Below are 21,733 nucleotides of genomic sequence, written 5' to 3' on the forward strand. Positions count from 1 at the left end.
GAACTATTTAACAAAAGCTAACAATAGGTGGCACAGTTTGACTAGCTGCGCCATATCTAGGAAAACCTGGCCCACCTATAATAAATCCAAAACCAATGATTTAATCCCCAGACCCAGAAAAGATATTAGCAGAATTGTTGTGGTGTGCACAATGGTGAAATCGGCTAAGCTGATTGTTGATCATCACAATAAGTAATTTTGCTGCACGTAAGATGATTATCAAAGTGACAATCACCTTTTTGTTATGCATTGTGGGTGTCACTTTCACTTTTTATTTTTATTGCAATCCTCAACGGCGAACTTCATTATATTAAAAAATAATACGAACATTTTAGTTCGTTAAGTAAAATACGGTTTCTTATGAAGAAAAAATATAAAATATTTATTAGGAAATAAAAACAAAAATTGGGCATCGGTAGGGATCGAACCTCGGTCTTCACCGTGTGAGTCGAAAACTCATCGAGATCTCTGCACTAGTAGGGTTTTGGTGATCACTTTACTCAGAGCAAAGAATAGGTGATGGTTAGAAGTGTCAATCAAAAAGGTGACAATCAACTATCACCTTAGCCGATTCCACCCCAGGACATTGGCCTATAGGGGAACATGCAGCAAAGTTGGGTATACCACACAATACTTATTGTCGCAGCTGCTTGGACCTGCTTGGATTGTCGTGCCTCCGTTAGGAATAAAGACTTTTTTCTGGGTAGTGAATTCTTTAATGTCATAGATAACATCTCAGAATCAGAGATCAAAGACTTGATCTCGTTCCTCAATGCAAAAAAGTGGATTTAGTACTGCCTAAACACTTGATTTTCACCTTTTTAAAACCAGTTTAAAATTTATTTCAAATAAATCCATTTATCACTCACAGGTTTCATGAGTTTTGGCATCAAAACGGCGCATTCCGCGCTAATTGGGTCATCAAGCTCGGTTTGCTTTGACCGCCATCTCTACCTACCTACCTACATATGTAGTTAGACAATTATTGTAGAAAATAAAAAAAAAATTTATAAAAATCATTCATTCGTGGTTGTTAACGAAAACGTAAGATGATGAAAATAAAAATACACTGCACAAAAAAAAGCTAGTATTTTCTAAACTGGTTGCGATAGGAATGTTTTCTATTTGGTTTTAGACCAGTGATAAGTTTAGCTATCAGCCATTTTAGGCTTATCCATTCTTTACCGGACACCCTGTATATGTATATATTTTCCGGGACCCATTTGGTCATGTTTTCCTGTATTTACTAATTTTAATGTAAAATCGCAATAAATTAATATTACATATAATGATCGTGCACTACAATTTCCACAGAGTTATGCGTAGTCTTAGCCAAATAGTTGAAATGCTCTTCGACAATGAGTACAGTAAATTATGGCTTAATCGAATAGTTAGAGTAAAGCAGCGTCCTTAAATTTGATTTGGATTTGTTCAGCCACCCGTTATTAAAGAAGAATCCATCAATTTCACTTTCTCTTTATTTAAAAAAAAATAATTATATTTCATATCCGTAATTATTATAAATAGTATATATTTTTATATACAACAAAGAAAATGGGTTTGATAAAACAAAAAAAAATATGGCGCTGATTTAATGTTTCATTATATGCGGTGATGTAAAAATATAAATATATATATTTTATTTATATTTGTTTTTACTACATATATGTATATATATTTTGTTTTAATTTTAACAATAATAAAGAAGTTGTACTAAATTTTGTGATGTTTTTTTGTGTTTGTTTTTTTTTTTCCTTTTTTTGCACAATGAAATACAATTTATTTGCGTTTAATATACATTTAGGATTTAATTTAGTATCAAATATTGATTGTACCTAAGTTGGTGTTATTTTTTATCATTAGTTTATATTTTATACTTACGATTTTCAACGAATAAAAATAAATACATAATTGCATTCTAAATAAGACTTTGATTGATACAATATTATTTGATCATTTCATGCAATTTTTGTTTTTTTATTAAGAGTGGCAAGCAAAAAGATTTTATAAAAAAAATATTTTTTCTTTTTTTTTGCATTTTTTTTTATTTATTTTATTTCATCATTTTTGTTTTTAACAAGATTTTGTTACATTACATTACGATTTGATTTTAATTTCCAAAGTAATTCTATGAAATACATTTGTGCTTGTTTTGTAGTCTTCAATTTGAAGGTAAAGAGAAACTACTATTTAAACTGTTAATTTATATAAATCTATGGTTTTTGTATGTAAAATGAGTGGGGAAGGGGTGTTTCTTTAAGTAACAGATACATTGTTTTGTTTTCGGAAAAATCTTTATGTTATGTTTGAGGACTAAACAGTATTTAACATTATGAAAGAAAAATAAATAAAATATCTTTAGCGAATCGAAAAAGAAGTAACGTGCTTTGAAAGTCAATTTATTTTCTAACAATACCGTGCATTAGCCAAGACACAACTTGAGCTCATTTATAACTTTTTGAAAGTCAAAAACGTCATCAGATTTTAAAGATTTTATTCTAACATTATTTGTCGTTCTCATCAGAGAGATATGTTTTTTTTTTAATTTTAATTTGTTTTTTTTTTTTCATTCAACTTACAAACTACAATAGTAGCTTTTACTAAGAGTTAAAAAAAAAAAAATTATTGGTAAGATTGTTGCTTGTTTTTTTTTTTTTTGTTGTTGTTGTGTTTTTTACATTCTGTTGTTTTAGTTACAATTTGAATTTTAAATTTTATTTGATAACTTACAAAAAATGCAGGTTTTTATGTGATAAAAGAAGAATTTTAATATAAATTCAGGATTCATAAAAGGTGGTTTTGTTCTGTATTTTTACTACAAGTTGTTTTATTTAATACATAATGTTAGCCAACCAATCAAAGAGAAATAACATTTCATACTTTTTTTTTTTGATTTGGGTTTACCAGAAATATTGCTTTTTCTATTTAAAAAAAAAATCATCAATTAACATGGGAAAATAATATATGTTGCTTTATATTATGTTTGTATTTATAAAAAAAAAAGAAGTCACTGCATGTAAATTTAAAAAAATACATAAACAAAAAAATTAATTATAAATTGTTTTTAATTACAGTATTGCGGCGTCGCCCCTTCATTGTTGGCTGTTATTGATGGTGATGCAATTTTTGGTTCACCTAAAATTTTTGAAAAGATTGTGATTATTTAATGTGTTAATCATATAAAATTATAAGGTTATGTCTTAATAGCACTGCCTAACACACAAAAATTTTCCAGACCGTTGTTTATCAATTCTTACTAAATTTAGGGTGCTGATTCCAAAAATAACATAAGTTTTTTTCTAGCAGCTCTAGTTTTTAAATTATATATACATGAAAAGGCATAGAATATCCTACAATTTTTTTTGTTACATTTTTTTTATTTAAATTTTGTTTTCGTATTTTTATTTTACTAACTTAACCGAAACACAATACATTCGAAACAAATTTTTCCAACAAAACTTTAAGAACGCTTGTAATAATAAAATTAAAAAAAAAATATGAAACTACCCCAAAAATGTGAAAAATTATAATATCTAAAAAAATAGAGCTACTAGAAATAGAAAGTGATTTTTAGGCTTAGTGAACCCAAATGCATTAGGTTCGATAAGAAAATTTCTGGAAAATGTTAACAAACAGTTAAAATAAGTCACCCTGTGACGGTTTTTCATGTGCCGTGACTACAAATCTTAATTTTTCTCATTTTTTTCTTTTGTTACGGAACCTTGAATAACCCTGCTATCAAATGCATTCAAAAATTTTAGCTCAGCTGTATCAGTTTTAAAGAAAATATTACTTTTTACCCAACTTAGTACTAAAAATTTTTACATGACTCTAATTCAATGAGCCGTAGTGTAAAAAAAATGCACTACAATGTTTCGGCAAGTTGCCTTAAAAGTTGGTGTGTTCAATTCTCTTTTCAAAATGGTATAACATTGTTGGGAATATTTCATAAATAACCGAGATAAATTTTTTTTTCTTAAGAAATCCGACTTTTTCATGAGGTAATTTTTCCATGTTATTCAAGTTTTGTACCCTTTCAGAACCTTTCAGAATACAAAAACTTAAATAATATGGAAAAATTATCTAAAAAAAAAGTCGGATTTCTTAAGAAAATAAATTTTATCTCGGTTATTTATGAAATATTCCCAACAATGTTATACCATTTTGAAAAGAGAATTGAACACACCAACTTTTAAGGCAACTTGCCGAAACATTGTAGTGCATTTTTTTTACACTACGGCTCATTGAATTAGAGTCATGTAAAATTTTTTAGTACTAAGTTGGGTAAAAAAGTAATATTTTCTTTAAAACTGATACAGCTGAGTTAAAATTTTTGAATGCATTTGATAGCAGGGTTATTCAAGGTTCCGTAACAAAAGAAAAAAATGAGAAAAATTAAGATTTGTAGTCACGGCACATGAAAAACCGTCACAGGGTGACCATTTTTTCGACTTTTTTTCAAATGCCCATAACTCCCAAAATATATGGCTGCGATTTTTTTTATTATTTTTCTGATAACTGTCACCACCTACCCTATCTAACGTTTTCGTTTTGACGTTAACTTTTGGGACACCCTGTATGAAAAATTAAATATTACAAAAACTAGAGCTGCTAGAAAGAAACCAATATTATTTTTGAGCTTACTGAACCCAAATCTATAAAATTTTATATAAATCTTTCTGGAAAATTTTAAAAAGTTGAAAATTGTTGGCCAGTGTAATAGTTAAATGGCTAGCCAAAACAAACTGTCCTTTTCCTGATAAAACTATGCAATTTCCATCATTTAATTTTGTCTTAGGCACCTATTATGACTTGTGAAAGGCTCCAAACATTTGTCGAATCACAGTTATTTTGTCTATAGTTAATAAGCAATTCGGCGTTTTAAAAATGTTATTGGCAAATCGTTTTCTAAATTTTGACTGCATTGTGAGGCAAACGTCGCACTGTTAATTTTTTGATTTTTGGTGAATTTGGATAACACTCCTGGTACGTTTAGTATATTATTTCAAGGTAAATTATAAAATATATTTGAATGTATTGTTTTTAAAAGAAGCTTAAATAAAGCCAAACAAATTTGTATTGTCTGCCGTTCAAAAAAAAAAGCTTAACCGGCCTAAGGTCAAGAATTTTTTTTATTTCAACATCGTTTGACTGGCGAGTCAGAACAGACTTTATTATAACATGTTCTTAAAAGTTAGAAAAAAGCAAGTTTTCTTCTAATTAACCAAATTTAAGTATACGTCATATTATCGAATTCAAAAGTCTGTAACAAAAACAATTTAAGCACAAATATTATTAAAGAGCGTGACAAGACTTCAAAATCAAGGCTAATTAAAACATACTTCAAGAGAACTGAGAAATTTTATCGCAGCGTCTAAGCCCAAAAATGTATGTCGCGTTTGATTTTTGGTTCTTCATTCACTTAACTACAGAAAAATGATGGACCCAAAATTAAGGCATTTTGCCTCAAATATTTAAAAAGGATTTTTTTACTTTTTCAGAAATAATAATTTAATTCTTTTTTTTTAACTCAAATTCTGTTCTTTATTTTACTATTTTACTGTTTAAAACTTAAGATTTTGTATTGTAAAAAATCAAGGTATTTATATTTGAGTTAAGCTTTTTATTTCTTTTTTTCTATAAATGATATTGATAACTGCAGAAGTTACACCTGTTCAAACTTCAAACATTGCAAGGTCAAGAAAAATAGCATCAGTTGCGATCATTTTTTTCTATAAAAAAAAAACAAAGTTGAAATTTTTCAAAATAGCTTTGCTCCTTACTTAGATTCATCTCATTCCAAAATAGAATTAAAAAAAAAAAAAAATTTAGTCTGACTAAGAAACAAACACAAAACAAATAGGTCATACTAAAACGGAGACTTACATCCCCATTATGCTTTTCGATCCACGTGAATCGCAGGATTCCTTTTCTTAATCATGTCAAATTGACTTTGAAAAAGTAACTTTCGATAGCAAAGTGTTGTTCCCGTCTGTTTTAGAAATTCTAAAGAAAAAAAAAATTGTTTAAATTTAATTTTAACCACCTTTTAAACGATCCTTATTTTAGACTTTCACGTGAATCGAATAGCAGAATAGGGCTGTTAAATTATCGTGTTTTGTACTCTAAAAATTACAATTCTTAAAATTTCTAATCTTGTTCTAGTATTCTAAGTCTTGTTCATCAAATAAATAATCAAATTTTTTTCTTTCAATTATCTTTATAAATGTGCCTTAAGGAGTACTTTTTGACATCTAATGCTTTTCTAGCTCTGTCATATTGCTTTGGGATTAGCATGATTTTTTTTTTCAAATCTTTGGACAAAAATTAAAGGTTAGCAATTGGGCGGAAGTTCGTATAAGCACTATTTTTATAAATTATTTTGAAGTGGCATTGCTTTTAAAAAAGTGGAATGAAGGGCAAAAGCATTTGATTTTAACAAAATATACCTTTTTACTACAACTTCATGACAAGTTCTAGAGATACCAAAAGCTGTTCTAGAAGTTTGTCGAGAACTCTTTCTCATGTTAACGATTATATAAAATTATATAATTTTTTGAAATGTTTTCAAAATACCCCAAGAAATTATTAAAATGATGATAGACAATTTGGATGGCAAGATTTACGAGCTGCTGATGAAACACAATATTTATCTGATTCTAAGTGATATTAGCTGTTTGGTAAGGTGATATGGTCTTGGAATGCGAAACCCTTATAAACTTCTATTTTTTAAGGTCTACAACTACATACATACATATTTGTAATAAGAGATTTTGTCTTAAGTCCTTTCGTTCAATACATATTTCTAACTTCAAAATGAAAAACAAACTAACAACTGCCTAAATTAAAAATCTTTTAACGTTTGTTAACTGGTCATTGCACACCATTCTTCCTACTTTTTTTTAATTGGAAAATTTTACCCACAACAAACAAATCCTAACAATACAAATAAATAAAATCAGTTTAACGCCGATATTTACTTACATAAATCATTATTTTCAGCTTTATGTTCATTGCCCGCTACTGATACGGGTGTAGCTGGTGTTTGGGTTGGCAGAGAGGCTTCACCCTCCGGAAGCGAGTTTGAATTCACTTTTAAATCATTTGCTGTTACATTGTTTTCATGTGCAGATTCAACACTTTCACTACCCAAAGGAGCTTTCTCTTCTACATCCGTTGATAACGGCGGATCAGCTACTTCTTTAGTATCTTTTGAACTCTCAAGAGGTTCATCAGCAACTTTATCGGTATTTTCTAATTCATCGACAATTGGTTTCGAAGACGATTCACTTTTGTTTTCTTCACTTTCATTTACTTCTTCCAATTCTGTTGCAGTGTCTTTGCTTACACCATCAACTTCCATAGCTTCAGGTTTATCATCTTGTTTCGCTGGAGATGGTTTTTCATCGGCAACTTCGGATGGAGTTTCAATTGTTTCGGATTTATCTTCATCGGCTTTTTCTTCTGTTTTTGTTGCATCCACTGAAGTACTCTCAATTTCTTCATGATTTGATTCTGGCTCTGAGGGAGCTTTTTCAGGGCTTGTCTGCAAATTTTAGAAAATAAAAATATTTATAATCAATTTCTTACAAATTATTTTATATGGGTTTTACTTTTATTTCATCTTCGATAGCAGTTTCTAATTTTCTGCCTCGACCACGTTTTGGAGTTCCTGTTCCTCGTGCTCGCTTGGTTGGTGGAGGAGTATGTACCACATTTGATCTTGATGGTGTGCCTCTTGTGCTTGAACGGGTTTTGCGACCACCCTCAATGTCCAGGCTACCGCCAAGAGTTTTAACCAACTCTTCACTTTCACGCTGTGCACGCTCAACAGCTGTAAGTCGTTTAGATGGAGTTCTCTTAACCTAAAACAAAAGAAACAAATTATATTCATATTTAGTTCATAAAAATTTAGGATCAAGTGGAAGGATGGAGATATAATATAGAATGTTTTTAACTCAGATATAGCTTGAGAGCATTGACATTGTTTTAGTTATTTACTTTCTCCAACGTCCTTTGAGGAAAGCATTTCTAAAGCAGATTAGAAGATTAGATCACATTTTTGAAAGTTTAATTCGATATCCCGATTGAAGAACCAACAATGGATAGTACGGAGTAGACGTGTTTTTTGTTCTCTGGCAATTATTTCAAAATAAATCGATCGATGGAAAGCTAATAAAGTCCAAAACAAGTTAATATTTGAGTGATAATACCCTTCAATCCATATACATATATCTAATAAACGCAAAGCGTGACATACAATTTTAAGAACATAAAATCAATCATTATAATATAAATTTATTATTTTTGCCCATTTTGCTGTGCTAATCCCAAATTGTGCTTATATACATCTATCTCAACCATTGTCGTGATTTTCTCTCAACAACGTTAATAATGTCTCCCCCTTCTAAACGTAACGGTTCTCAAACAACACTTACATACTCTCCTAGTGAATCCTCTCGATCTCCAATTCGAAAATCTGCACAAAAGTTTTTAATGGAAGACGATGCCGATAATTCAATGTGGAACAAGTTTGATGAACTATTAAACAAACAAAGTGAGTCCATTATAAAAATGTTGGTGGGGAAAATCTCAGAAACTGAGCTTAACATCAAAAAACAAATTGAGCTCGATTTAAATGAAATCAAGCAAAGTGTTAGTGGAATAAACCAACGAGTCACTCAATTGGAGTCACTTCAGAATAATAATACATCGAACATAAACGCAATACAAAATGAGCTTTCAATTCTTAAATCTGAATTTTCTCTAATTAATACTCAATCAGATTTCAATGAAAAAAATCCCGCACTTAATGCTTTACAAGAAAACTTTGAACGCACGACTAATGAACTGAGAGATGTTAAAGAACTTTTAAATCATCAGGATAACCGAATGGTCGCGTGTGATGCATTTTTATTTGGTATTCCCTATCTATCGAATGAAAATTTAACATCCGTTTATAATTCAATGTGTCACGCACTCGAAATTCAACCACCAGCACTAAAAAATATTTTCCGCACTCGCCCGAAGAACAACAGCGTTAACACAACAATCATGATTAAGTTTAATTCACCATATGACAAGAATTATGTATTAAAATCGACTGCGAACTATAAAAAGAAAAACAACAAACAACTTTCATTGGAGAGTGTTGGACTAAACAGTAAATCTCCGATTTACATGCGTGAGAGCTTATCGCAAAACAACAAATTTGTATTTCAACAAGCGCTTAAACTTAAAAAAACTAAACAGCTGGCGGCTGCATACACCATTCGAGGATCTGTTTATATCAAACGTCATCCCAGCGACACAGCTGTTTTAATAGATTGCTTGCAGACCTTAGATGAAATTGCCAGATCAAACTCTTTATGATAAATTAATAGATTCCAAGAAATATAGAAAAATATAATAGATAAGAATAGAAAAAGATTAAAAATTAAAAAGATAATAGTAAATATTTAAATTTAATAACTAAATCATAATATTGTTGTTCTTAAATTTTGTATTTTTACTTTTCATTATATCTTTCTGTTTTCTGATATCTTGCTGACGCATGAACCCCACTATCTGTATGAAAGACTACAAATGGCCTCGTCGAGTAGAACCCATCAACTCATTCATCTACGATACTCATCCTTAACATCGGAACGTCAGTTTTTTATAAATAGTGTTCGTCTATGGAATAATCTTCCACGTGATATCAGAAGAATCGAAGATGTGCGAAAAGTGAGGAAAGAAATTAAAAATTATCTATCATCTTAAACCGTTTGAACAGACAAGTAACCTACAAACAAGTAATGTTTAATCTTTATTTAAAATGAACTTAATTTACTTTTGAAAAAATTTTTTTAACTATTTTGTATTATCCTTATATATTTGTAATAATAGCTTCTCACTAGCTTATAAGATATTATATCTTACAGTGTTAAGTAAACGAAATAAAATTGAATTGAATTGAAATTGAATTGAATCCCATATTTTTAGATAATAATAATAAGGAATGGAGAACAAGGAATAAAATATAGCAATTTGACGTGATTAATTAAAGCCGTTTTTCTTAATTCCATGTACTTACGAGTGTAAGGTGAAAATTTCGCCGCCTGACACAGTTATAGCGATTGAAAAATTTTTTTTAACCGAACCAAATGAGTTAAAAATTTGAAAATTGTCATATGAGCTCAAGACATTTAAGCTTTTTTGGGAATTATAAATTTTCACAGATAAGATCGCTAGAGATGAGATGATATGGCCGAGAACTTTTCACCATACCGTATACTATCCCACGTCTTTTTCACCCCATACTTTATTAATATTAAAATGAAAAAGATCTGCATTAAAATTTCATAGTTTACATATGACCGTTTGGATCATGCACACCATTATTAGTACGGTGGTGTTGATTAATTGATGTTTGGGGGTGTAAGATGCACAACGACCTATAAGATCTTTTGTGACCTCTTTTAAGGTAGTTCATTTGGTTCCTCATGTTACAGCTCCTCCTTATGTAATTCCTTTCCAACTATGTAATTCGATTATAAAAAAAACTGTGTACGAATTCGCAAAAAATGGACCTCTGTAATTCTGTAAAAAATGAAAATTATACAGCTCCAGTAGTGTGGTCCACGTTATAAGGCAAAAAAATAAACCATATAATTCATTAGTTCCCCACCCATTATTTTGCTACAGACATCAATACCAACATATGCTGAAAGTTTTAGCCTTCAAAACTAAAAGGAAGAGGGCGCTCATCGGCTTTGGAATATTAGACTTTGTTACCCTTACCTTACCCTTAATATCTGATTATATCGTATTAGGACTTGGCTTGAGGTTGCAATTTGGATTAAACATGATAAACACGCATGTTCCCGACAACCAAGTAAATGATTTTCACGTTTCTTTGATTTTGAGTCATTAGCTCGTATTTCATTGATTAATTCTGTTTTGATAACTTTAAGCAAAAAATACTTACAGACGAATTTAAATGAACAAAAATTATTATCTGTGAAAATATCACTTAAGGGCAGGTCTACCCAAGCAGCCAACTTAAATCTCATGTAAATGAATTTGAATGTATTAGTGCACTTCTCTTGCCATGATTTCACAGCTTTGAATAACATTTTTGCTCTTCGACTCTTTTTTCCCTCAAAGTGAAGCAAAAAAAAAAAACAAAAACAAAAACAAAATGGAAAGCCACACAAGAAGATAGAGAAAAGAAATACCTCTATGCACAAGAATACGACGCAAAAAACCAGACGGCAAAGGAGATACATTTTTGTTGTTTCATTCATGGGATGTGTGAAAAAAAAATGCTAGGCAGGCAGACGCAGAACAGTGATTTTTTTTTATATTATCCTTTACTTATGAACATAAATAATATGTATTACGCATGAATAACAAGTTCTTTTTTTTTTTGTTTGCTGGATCTAATTATGTCATGTGTTTTATTATCTTTTGTTTTCTAATGATATTTGTATAGGTTCTTAGAAAAATATATGTATAAAAAAAACGGCAGGCGAAATCAGACATTTCAAAAATATTATAGTACCTATGTAGGTACATAATTATGTAGGTATATCTAGCTATGCAAGATTCGCAACCCTTTCACTTTTTCAATTTAGGTAGCTAATTCTTTTTTTCGCAGTAGTGTTACAAAGTAATATGTAGGCTGGTTGGTACCTACCTACATATTGAAAAATATTTATTGGTGCTTTCTATCAGTGCGCTGCGTCATGCGGTGGCAAAGTAATAAATGTTTTTTGATCATTTAGGTGATGATGAACAATGGAAAAATAGCTGGTAGTGGCACACAACCAGGATGATGTCCCGAAAATGTATTTTATTTGTGTTTTATGACTTTTCATTATAGAACAGACCAATAAAGAAAAAAAAATTATGTCGAAACTAATTCTACCTACTTTACTATGTATGCAAGCTATGTTCCTATACACTATATATGTACCGAAAAGTAATATTCGTTCATCAACGATAAAAAAAATATTGCAATCATGACCATGCACAAAAAAAAAAAACAGTACATACCTAACTTACTTCTCTGAAAACAAAAACGAAAAACATACAATTACTGTCACCCATAAACAAAAATCAAGCAAATATCTTGCAACAAAAAAAATCTGACCTTCCACAAAGTCTAGCATTTAAAAAAAATGAGACAAACAAAAAATTAGACAAAAAAAAAACAGACAAGACGAGAGTCAAACAAAAAAGTGAGAAAAAATGAGAGCGGATTTATTAAAAAAAAGAGAATACAGCGAAAAGAGAATTTTTTAGCGCTGATTTAGCAGTGGAATTTTGTTGAACTAAAGTTATTTGTGTGCGTGACTGGGTTGAAAAAGTCGATACGATTGTACTTTTTTCGATACACTTGGCTTGGCTAAAGTACACAAATACACTATTACTAAATTCGATACAGTTGTGTCCTTCCGCTTATATTAATGTAAAAGGTATTCTGGATAATTTTTTCTTTTCGATTCTTCTAAGATACTGTTAAAACTGCAATATTAGTCAAATACACTTATAATTTGAATAGAACATTAAACGGTCAAGGGTGAATTTATAAAGTCTTTATATCATTTTCTTCAAAGAAATAAAATTTTCTTTTCAGGACATTACTTTCTTGTTTAAATGTGAGATTTAAAAAAAAAAAATTGGCATAGGTTAGGTTTTTTATTTTTTTTTTTTTTGGAAAATATACCTCAATTTTCATAGCCATTGACTATAAGATTAAAGTCTATATGTTAAAGTTTAATAATTTGCAATAATTCTGCAAATTTACACATTTAAGTTAGTTAGACCGAAAAAGTGAGAAATTTACAAAAGTAAAAAATTTTTGTTTTTTCTAGAGCTATTTGTTTTTGGAAAAAATTACAAATTACAAAAATTTTTAAGAATAATCACGCTTTGCTCCACGACTAAAATGCTAAAAAAGTGGATGTTGACACTTTTCCTTCAAATTAACCATTCAAACTAACGTCAAATTAAATTTTAGTAATTGCTTTGGATTCTCCTAATTCCACTTTATTATTTTCTTTTTGTTTCATCTAAAAACACTAATAAATGGTAAAGTTATTCTAAGAAGAGTGAGTAAAAAAACATGAAATTACAACAAATTGACAAAGCTTTTTTTCTAATTAAAAAAAAAAAAAAAAATCTGTTACACCTACTGCATGAAAACACATTTGATCATTATAAAACAAAAACAAAAAAAATAAAAAGTTTATAAACAACGGTGCCCCAACCAAAATTCTGATTCAATCTAAATTTGCAGGAAAAAAATCAATTTCGAATCTTATACAAATCGCAAAAGATATGTTTCTAAAATTTAAATGATGCAAAAATGTGCATACGTTTATTGCCTTTTCAAAAAAGTACGTTGCATACGATTATCTTATAAACTGCAAAAGTTATACAACAATTAGTCAACCATCTTCCATTAAAATGCTATGGAAACCCCCCTTAAACCCAAAAATAAGCTTTCTGCATCAATATTTTCAATTTTGTGGTCGGAAAAATTGTTACAAAATGAGTTCGAAAATTTTCACTTTTTGACTTTTTGCAAAAAGTGGTCGTTGTAGTTATATATCACGAAAGGTTCTTTTTGATAGGACCAAAGTTTTGAGTTGTAAAGATACATCAGTGTTTTGCAGTTGTAAACTGTAAATAGGATCACAGTAACAAAAAACAAATTCAAAAAAAGGCCTCAAAAGTTTTTTGAATAAAAAAATTAATTTAGTTTTTGGTTTGTCTTATAGCCAGTTGTACAAACGTGGTTCAGCCTCGGATCTGGAATTTAACACACCGATCCGCTGCGGGTCAACTTCGGTTCAAGCATGGATGTTGCCATTTTTACATATGTGGAGCTTTCACCAGTGCTAAACCGGAACCTTACCACCGATTTTAGAAGATAAAAGTTGCTGGCCATTAAAGTTTTGTCGTTTATTGTTTTTTGTTCTTTAATAAAATATGAAAGATACAAAAAGTACAATTCGATACACTTTTTATTTCACTTTCGATACAATGCTCAAAGACGATTTTTCAACCCTGGTGCGTGATCGAAGAATTTTTTTAGGTGAAAAACGCAAAATAGACACAATTTCAAAAATTAAAATTAAATATACCATGCATGAAAAAATATTTTTTTTTATTGGAACTTATTGACAAAATAACAAAAAAAAATAAAAAAAATAAATTGATATTGTCAAGGTTTCCCTTCTTTCACAACGACATTATACATATTGACATATTCAACTGCGTTTATAAGTATGTTAGATCCAAAAAATTAAAAAAAACAATCAACAGATCCCAGCTCTGAAATATATTTTATCATATTAAAATAATAAAAAAATTTAAAAAAAATTATTTATGGATTACCCGCCATCAAAACAAAAAAAAAAGACACCAAACCTATAATTTTTTCAGATTTTTTGTTCCAAAAACTCATATTTTTTTTATAAAAAAAAAAAAATACAGTAATGTTAATGAATTTTCAGGCTTTAAAAAACAGTTTATTTTGTTTCTATAACTTTTGAACTTTAAAAGTTATGCGAAATCTAGCATTGATGATTTTTGGAAATTTGCCCTTTTTTTCGGGGTTTGGCAATATTTTTTTCAGACAAATTATAACAAATTTCAAAAAAACGATTCAGTCGAGACTTGGAGGTATTTGTTGTTATGTAAAAAAAAAATATTCACAAATAAAAAAATAACATTTGATGAATTTCCCAGCGGTTCTTAACAACACACATCTAAATTTGACGATTTTTCATAGTTTTTACTGATTTTGACAACTACAAAATTTTTATTTTTTTTTTAAGCCACTAATATATGTCACCAAATATATTCTTAATCCAAAATCGTTTATTTCAATAAAATCTTCTCAAAAATGTGGATTCTACAGAGCTTCGCGCAAAGCCTTAATCATTTTTTGGCCCTGACACATACCCTTAACTATTGGTTTTTTATGAAAAACTTTACCACATCATAACTTAATTCACTTGATAAATAGAAACAGGAGTTAATTACTAGGCATGAGGACCCAGCTATACCAGCATCTGAGCAAAAACTTTGAGCCTGTTGAGCGCCCACTTACACTTCACCTAAAAAGCTGAAATTTCACGTGTGTAATACAAAACACATATGCAACCAATTTTTGAGTGGGGAACAACGGAAATGTAAAAACCAAAAAAGTGGACCACCCTAAGCTCCAGTCATGTTTCATCTTTTATTGGGTTTCTTTTGGAAGATTAAGATTTTTATCACTCTTTAGAGATACGCAGTTTGAGTTGAAATTAACTTTCGAACAGATGCGAATGTAGCGAAAAGTTAGATAGTAGGGCCCAAGAAATTGAGTAGGGTATTTTCTTCAAAATGCTTTGCTTGTTTTGGCGATGGTGCCAAAGGTACGATCGGCAACAAAAATGGACTTATCACAAAATTGAAAATCATAACACAAAACGTTTCATGGACACACCATGCTTTCTTCATCGACAAGTTCTTGTATTGACGGTAATCCCTCCAGAATTAATTGATGTGCTTATGTTAAAAGATGCGATCAAGTTAAATAATTTTGTAAAAGGCAAAGCCTTGCTAAGTCGACTGTTTTGGATTGTCTGCGATAAAATTGGTTAACTCCCCAATACTTCGTTACCACACAAGTCAGGTGACTGCCAAATAGAAAAGTATTGACACGGATTTTGGAATTAAGAGATGAATTATTGGAGTTTTTACAACATTCAAAATCTGAAACCTTTTTGAAATTTGATTAATTCGGAAGAGAAAATATCAAAGATCTATCCAAGATTTCAACATTTATTAAATAAGAAACTAAGCTTGCGTCCGCACTTTGAAAAGAACTAAAAAATTAGTTAAAATTTCCCCTCCGACGGAGTGTAAAAATTTTCGACTTCAAAGTTAGCTGACACCTCAGTCAGCTGTTTGATGGAAACAAATTCTATTTGAATTTTAAATTTGGTGGAATTGATGAAAAAAGCATTATAAAATAAAATTAATTGTGCAGTATGTGAATATACAGTGGCGACAAAATAAATAGCACATGTACCCTAAAATTTCTAAAATGAAAGTTTTTCGCACTTTTTTAACTTAAAAGAGCTGTTTTATTAATGAGGAAATAAGAACACAGATATATTTGATTTATTAAAAAAGAAATTAAGAACATTGAATTCTTTAACAAAAAATAACAACAAAATCATTAATACAGCTCAAGTTTTTTAGGACAAAATAAATAGCACACTTCCTAAAAACAAAAACAAATTAACAAAAATTTTAACACAGTTAAAAGAAAATAACTAGTATGTGGTTGGGTAACCCTTATTATTTATCACAGCATAGAACCAGCGGTTAATAGACGTAACAAGACTCCGAAATCGTTCAAAAGGTACTGAGTACCAAGCTCGTCGAAATTCCTGCCAAAGTTTGTCCAAATTTGAGGTATCAGACCTGTTAATCGCTTTTCCCACGTCACTCTACAAGTCCTCAATAGGATTCAGATCTGGGGACTGGCTTGGCAATTCCATAACACCGATTTTTTGAACGTATAGCAATTGTTTCACAGACTTAGTCTTATGTTTTGGATCGTTATCCTGTAGAAATGTCCACTTTAAAGGCATTTCCTTCACAGTAAAAGGTAGAATAGTGTCCCTTAGGATCTCCTTGTACTTAAGGTGGTCCATTATACCCTCTATCCGATGAAATGGCCCCACACCATGCCAAGAAAAACATCCCCAAACAAGAATACTGGCCCCACCATCCTTAACAGTCTATATTTTATACTGCGGGTCACATTTCAACTGCCCCACGCGGGGAATTTCCGTATGGGGCATCTGGAAATGCCTCTTATGCCCCATAGGGGGCATTTCCAAAGCGATTAACAGGTCTTATACCTCAAATTTGGACAAACTTTGGCAGGAATTTCGACGAGCTTGGTACTCAGTACCTTTTGAACGATTTCGGAGTCTTGTTACGTCTATTAACCGCTGGTTCTATGCTGTGATAAATAATAAGGGTTACCCAACCACATACTAGTTATTTTCTTTTAACTGTGTTAAAATTTTTGTTAATTTGTTTTTGTTTTTAGGAAGTGTGCTATTTATTTTGTCCTAAAAAACTTGAGCTGTATTAATGATTTTGTTGTTATTTTTTGTTAAAGAATTCAATGTTCTTAATTTCTTTTTTAATAAATCAAATATATCTGTGTTCTTACTTCCTCATTAATAAAACAGCTCTTTTAAGTTAAAAAAGTGCGAAAAACTTTCATTTTAGAAATTTTAGGGTACATGTGCTATTTATTTTGTCGCCACTGTAAGTCAGGAAATTGAAGATTTTCAAAGAAAAAAAGCTATTTAAACCACTCAAAACACATTTTTTTTTATTGCATCTGTCACCTAGCTTTGTAGTGCAAATTCGCATTCCAAAAGCTAGTTGAAACTCGACTACGTAGTCACTACTTTTGTGAATGCGCCCAATTTGTTACGTTTTATTTTTCAAAAACGGCTCTGACTATTCTTTTTCGTACCGTTATTAACGGTACCTTCCATAGAATAGTTTTTTTGATATATGAATTTCTCATAAACGACTTAGCCGATTTCAATCAAAGTATTTATACAAAAACCTTAACTAAAAAATTTACAAAATTTTCAACAAAAAAAAACACATTTTTTGGTTTTTTAAAAATATTTTAAAACTTTTTTTTTTGAAAAATAAATTTTTTGAAAACGGGTTGATAAATTTTATCAAAACTTTCAGCAGTATCGCGATTTGCAACTATCAATCGATAGTTGATAAATATTAAATATCGATATCTTATTACTTAGTTTAGAAAACTTTGGAAAGCGGAGAATGGTCCTAACCGTTATTAACCCTTTCGGACCCAGCGTTACTCTCATGTAACATTTTTTTAAAAATTCGTAAAAAAATATTAAAATAACAATTTTTTAGGTTACGATGGCTTAATTGAAAGATAATAATGCCTAGTTACTGGATTATTAGTTAGTCAAATATCATACCTTTAACTTTTTTTTTATCGAGAAAGGGACTGAAATTCACATTTTTTTTTTTTTTTGCAAAAAAAAAAATTTTTTATACATGGTCATAATTTTGAAAAAAAGATATAAAAAATGTTAATGCAGAAAGTGTTTTGTTTTTTTACTTAGAAGAAGAAGCATACATTATAGTTTAATAAAAAGTTATTTTCTCAGCTCTCCGACTTTTTTTGGTGGTCATAGGCAGTGCATATTACCATTGAATAATTACAAATAGAAGTGGACACCCAGGGAAACTTCCGCTGTAAAGTTGCTGTCGCTAATATCGTGCGTTGAATTAAAAAAGCAAATCCAACAATCCAAAAGCAAAGCCAACAATCCAGAAGCAAATCCAGCAACCCAAAATCAAATCCTAAACAGCTTATACATATAGATAAATGTTTTCCTATTTCAAAAAGTGGAGATAGCCTAGAGGATAAGGTGAATGTCTGTTAAGTTAACCTGCCTAGGTTCGAATCTGACGGGAAATTGAGATTGTTTTTTTTTTAACATTACTAAAATAAAAATTAATTAAATTTCTCAAAAAAAATCTCCGCAAAAAAAAAAAAAAAACAATATCAAATTTTACCGGTATTCGAACCTAGGCCAGTAGGAGTAAAAGGCATCGTCCTTGTTCTCAAGACTAATAATACTTTTCAATATACGAAAACTTATATCAATATAAGCTCTTTGATATGTACAATAATAATTATTAATTTTTTTATGAATGTTTAAAAAAAATAATAGTTAAGACTCTACTCGAAAATACATAATAGTTGAGGCGCAAACATGTAGTTCATCTATCTTCCGGTACTCTTGTAGTTGCAGAGTAATCTGCGGTGTCACTTCTATTTGTAATTATTCAATGATATTACTTACATGTAACATGAGAATAACACATTAGTTTTGCTATTTATTTTTTTGGAAAATAACTTTTTGCTATTCATATTTCTTAGTTGTGATATTTTTGACCCGATAATACCGAAAAAAACATTTTTTAATATTGATTTTCATAGCTTGGGTTCGAAAGGGTTAAATGAAATCTAATTACAAATTCAATTCAAAAGTTGACCAGATTTCCTATAAATTAGGTATAAAAATCCCAAATTTCAGTATTTATCAACTATCGATTGATAGTTGTAAATCACAATAAGGCTGTTTGTTTTAGTGCCAGTTGTACAAACGTGGTTCAGCCTCGGATCAGGAATTTAACCCACCGATTTCGGCGGATTAGCAGTGGATCAACTTTGGTTCAAGAGTGGATTTAGCTATTTCACCCTATATGGACCTAGAACCAGTGCTAAAAATCAATTTTACCACTGAATTCAGAAAATAAAAGTTGCTGATCCACGGATCAAATATTTGTACAACTGGGCCTTAGTGAGTTGAATAATATTTTCTGAAAAATGGCATACACCATTTTTTTTTTTTTTTTTAAATGATAGAAAATTTTAGTACATATTTATAAACAATTATTTTAAGAAATAAAACGGCTCTAACGATTTTCAAATATTTTTTTTCTAAAAATTCTTTTTCATACGAGAAATCAGATGGCATGATTTGTTTTTGTTAAACTATAGTTCACCCTGTACACAATCAAATCTGGCTGTACAAGCGAGAAGAAAACAAACAAACTTTTTAAACTTATCAACTGTCATAATAATGACGTCACATTTTCTTCAACTGTCATTTACATTACAATAAACATAAAAAATACATTTTTTTTTAAATTACCCACACAAACACAAATATATCATAAATTATAACCTAAAAAATTAGAAAAAAAAAAAAAAAACAATTTAAAAGTCTGACTAAACACGTTATTTTGTATAGGTATATTTAACAATGTGTGACCGAGACGAAAAATATAATTATGAAAAACATATATACCCACTCGACTTTCCAGGTCTAACTTAATACGATGAAACAATAGTTATTGATAGATAACTAACTAATTCTATTTAATGTTTAGCCACGCTGCAAAAAAAAAAAAGATCTAATAAAGTAGATTTGATGATTTTCTTCAAACTAAAACACGAAAAGAAGAGTGTTATAACTAGAGTATAGATAATAAATTTATAATAACACACCCCCTTTTTTGTCCCCTCAAATGACAGACTCCCGTCTCCGTCATAGAAACGATCACCGTTGATAAGAAATCATACAACAGGAGAGTTGAGACGCAGCGGCTACAGGTGCAAGAGTCATTCTACACAAACTCTAGCCCAAAACGTCCGCGCTCTCTCTCTAATTCTACGTACATTCGTAGTACTTCAAAGTAAACACGACAAACAACAGCCGACTAGAAAAAAAAAACGAAACGAGTGTGTTATTTCTCGAAAAAATGGCTTGTGTCTTTTGTGCTGCTTTGCTTTGCCTCTTGGCAGCTCAACCGCCCGCCATCGCTTCTCTATGTCCCTGTAGCCTGTACCCAGCCGATATAGGTAACAAGCGGCAAACGAGGAAACGACATTTTCATGCATATTGTGCCTGTGCGCGACTACATCGTTTGCCGTTGCCTCCTCTGCCGCTCGTTTTGCCTGTCACTACTATCACTTATTTTTTTTTTTTTTTTATGGCGCTTCCATTGCATAAACTCTCGCAGCAACACGCAACATTTTTTCCTATATTTTTTATTCAATTGCTTCGCTTTTATCTTTTTTTATTTTTCTTTCCACTGAACATAGAAATGACGAAAAAAACGGCGCAATGATGGAAATTAAATAAAAATAAAAATATGCATTTTCGATAGAATATTCCAATAATTATGACGAGGATAAAAACTATTTAAAAAAAAAAATGCTTACGGGTGTAACTGGTTTATTTTCAACAACTTCTGGTGGTACCTCTGGTACCGCCTCGGATTGTGATTGTGGCTCCTCAAGGTTTACAACATCTTCTTGTTGTGGTTTATTATCACAATTATTGTTTCCAGTGTCCGACATTTTTATATGTACACGACTTTTGTTTGGATTTCGTCGATTACAAATAATTGTTATTCAATTGGAAATGAAGAAATTGCGCGCTGCAATTATTTGATACTTGTAAATTTTCTTTTGAAATTTCAATTATAGAAATCACTTGACAAATTCTCGTTATTAGATAAAGAGAATTTTTTGGATCTTTTTCTATTTTTTTATTTCTTTTCACGTTTTGGTATAATATGCTGCCGTGTGTGGTGTTTCTCTCTACTTCAACAGCGACGGGTTTTCTTGGTATTTTTTTTTTCTATTTTTTGTCTTGAATATGGAAAATTTTCAAATGGCGGGCATTTTTTTCTATTTGTTTTTTTTTTTTTATTTTTATGTTTTTGATAGTTGGTAGTAATGGAGCAAGCATATATGTTAGGTTATTGAAAGTAGAGATGGCGCTTCGAAGTAGATAATAAAGGTTTGTTTGATTGAAAATTTTAAAAAATATTCAGAAATAAAAAAAAATATAAGGGGTATTCACGATCTGGTGCAACAGGCCTAGTAAAAATGTAAAATTTTATTTTTTTTACAATAGATCGTGAACGCCCCTCTTCTTATCTATAGTAAATATTGAAGCATGAATGATGTTTTTTTTCCTCCACCGTTGCTTCTTCTTTTTTTCCATTTTTTATAATTTAATTCTTTGTTTTGTTCTGGTTAATTAATTTTCACTAATTATTTTACATCAAAAGAAACTAAATTACGGGA

The 21,733-nt window shown here is 30.2% G+C and overlaps 1 protein-coding gene across 1 annotated transcript; it reads right to left on the minus strand.

The window, feature by feature from the left end:
* Nucleotides 1-2,361: 2,361 nt before the first annotated feature.
* LOC129913894 (knirps-related protein) lies at nt 2,362-21,205 on the minus strand. The gene is made up of 4 exons (XM_055992860.1): nt 20,861-21,205; nt 7,614-7,865; nt 6,985-7,546; nt 2,362-3,135 (listed from the first exon to the last, which is right to left on the minus strand). Exons 1-4 carry the CDS (start codon nt 20,996-20,998, stop codon nt 3,065-3,067), a joined length of 1,023 nt encoding a protein of 340 aa, XP_055848835.1. The 5' UTR covers nt 20,999-21,205; the 3' UTR covers nt 2,362-3,064.
* Nucleotides 21,206-21,733: the final 528 nt, after the last annotated feature.

The sequence above is a fragment of the Episyrphus balteatus genome, chromosome 3, assembly GCF_945859705.1.
Source record: "Episyrphus balteatus chromosome 3, idEpiBalt1.1, whole genome shotgun sequence".
NCBI classification, from domain to species: domain Eukaryota; kingdom Metazoa; phylum Arthropoda; class Insecta; order Diptera; family Syrphidae; genus Episyrphus; species Episyrphus balteatus.

What these genes read in the sequence shown, in the direction of transcription:
- LOC129913894 (XM_055992860.1), bottom strand. Translation starts at nt 20,998, where the DNA reads ATGTCGGACACTGGAAACAATAATTGTGATAATAAACCACAACAAGAA. An exon ending in AAAATAAACCAGTTACACCC is followed by an intron (nt 7,866 to 20,860) that starts GTAAGCATTTTT and finishes CTTTTGTTTTAG; the next exon opens with GTTAAGAGAACTCCATCTAA. An exon ending in CTATCGAAGATGAAATAAAA is followed by an intron (nt 7,547 to 7,613) that starts GTAAAACCCATA and finishes TAAAATTTGCAG; the next exon opens with ACAAGCCCTGAAAAAGCTCC.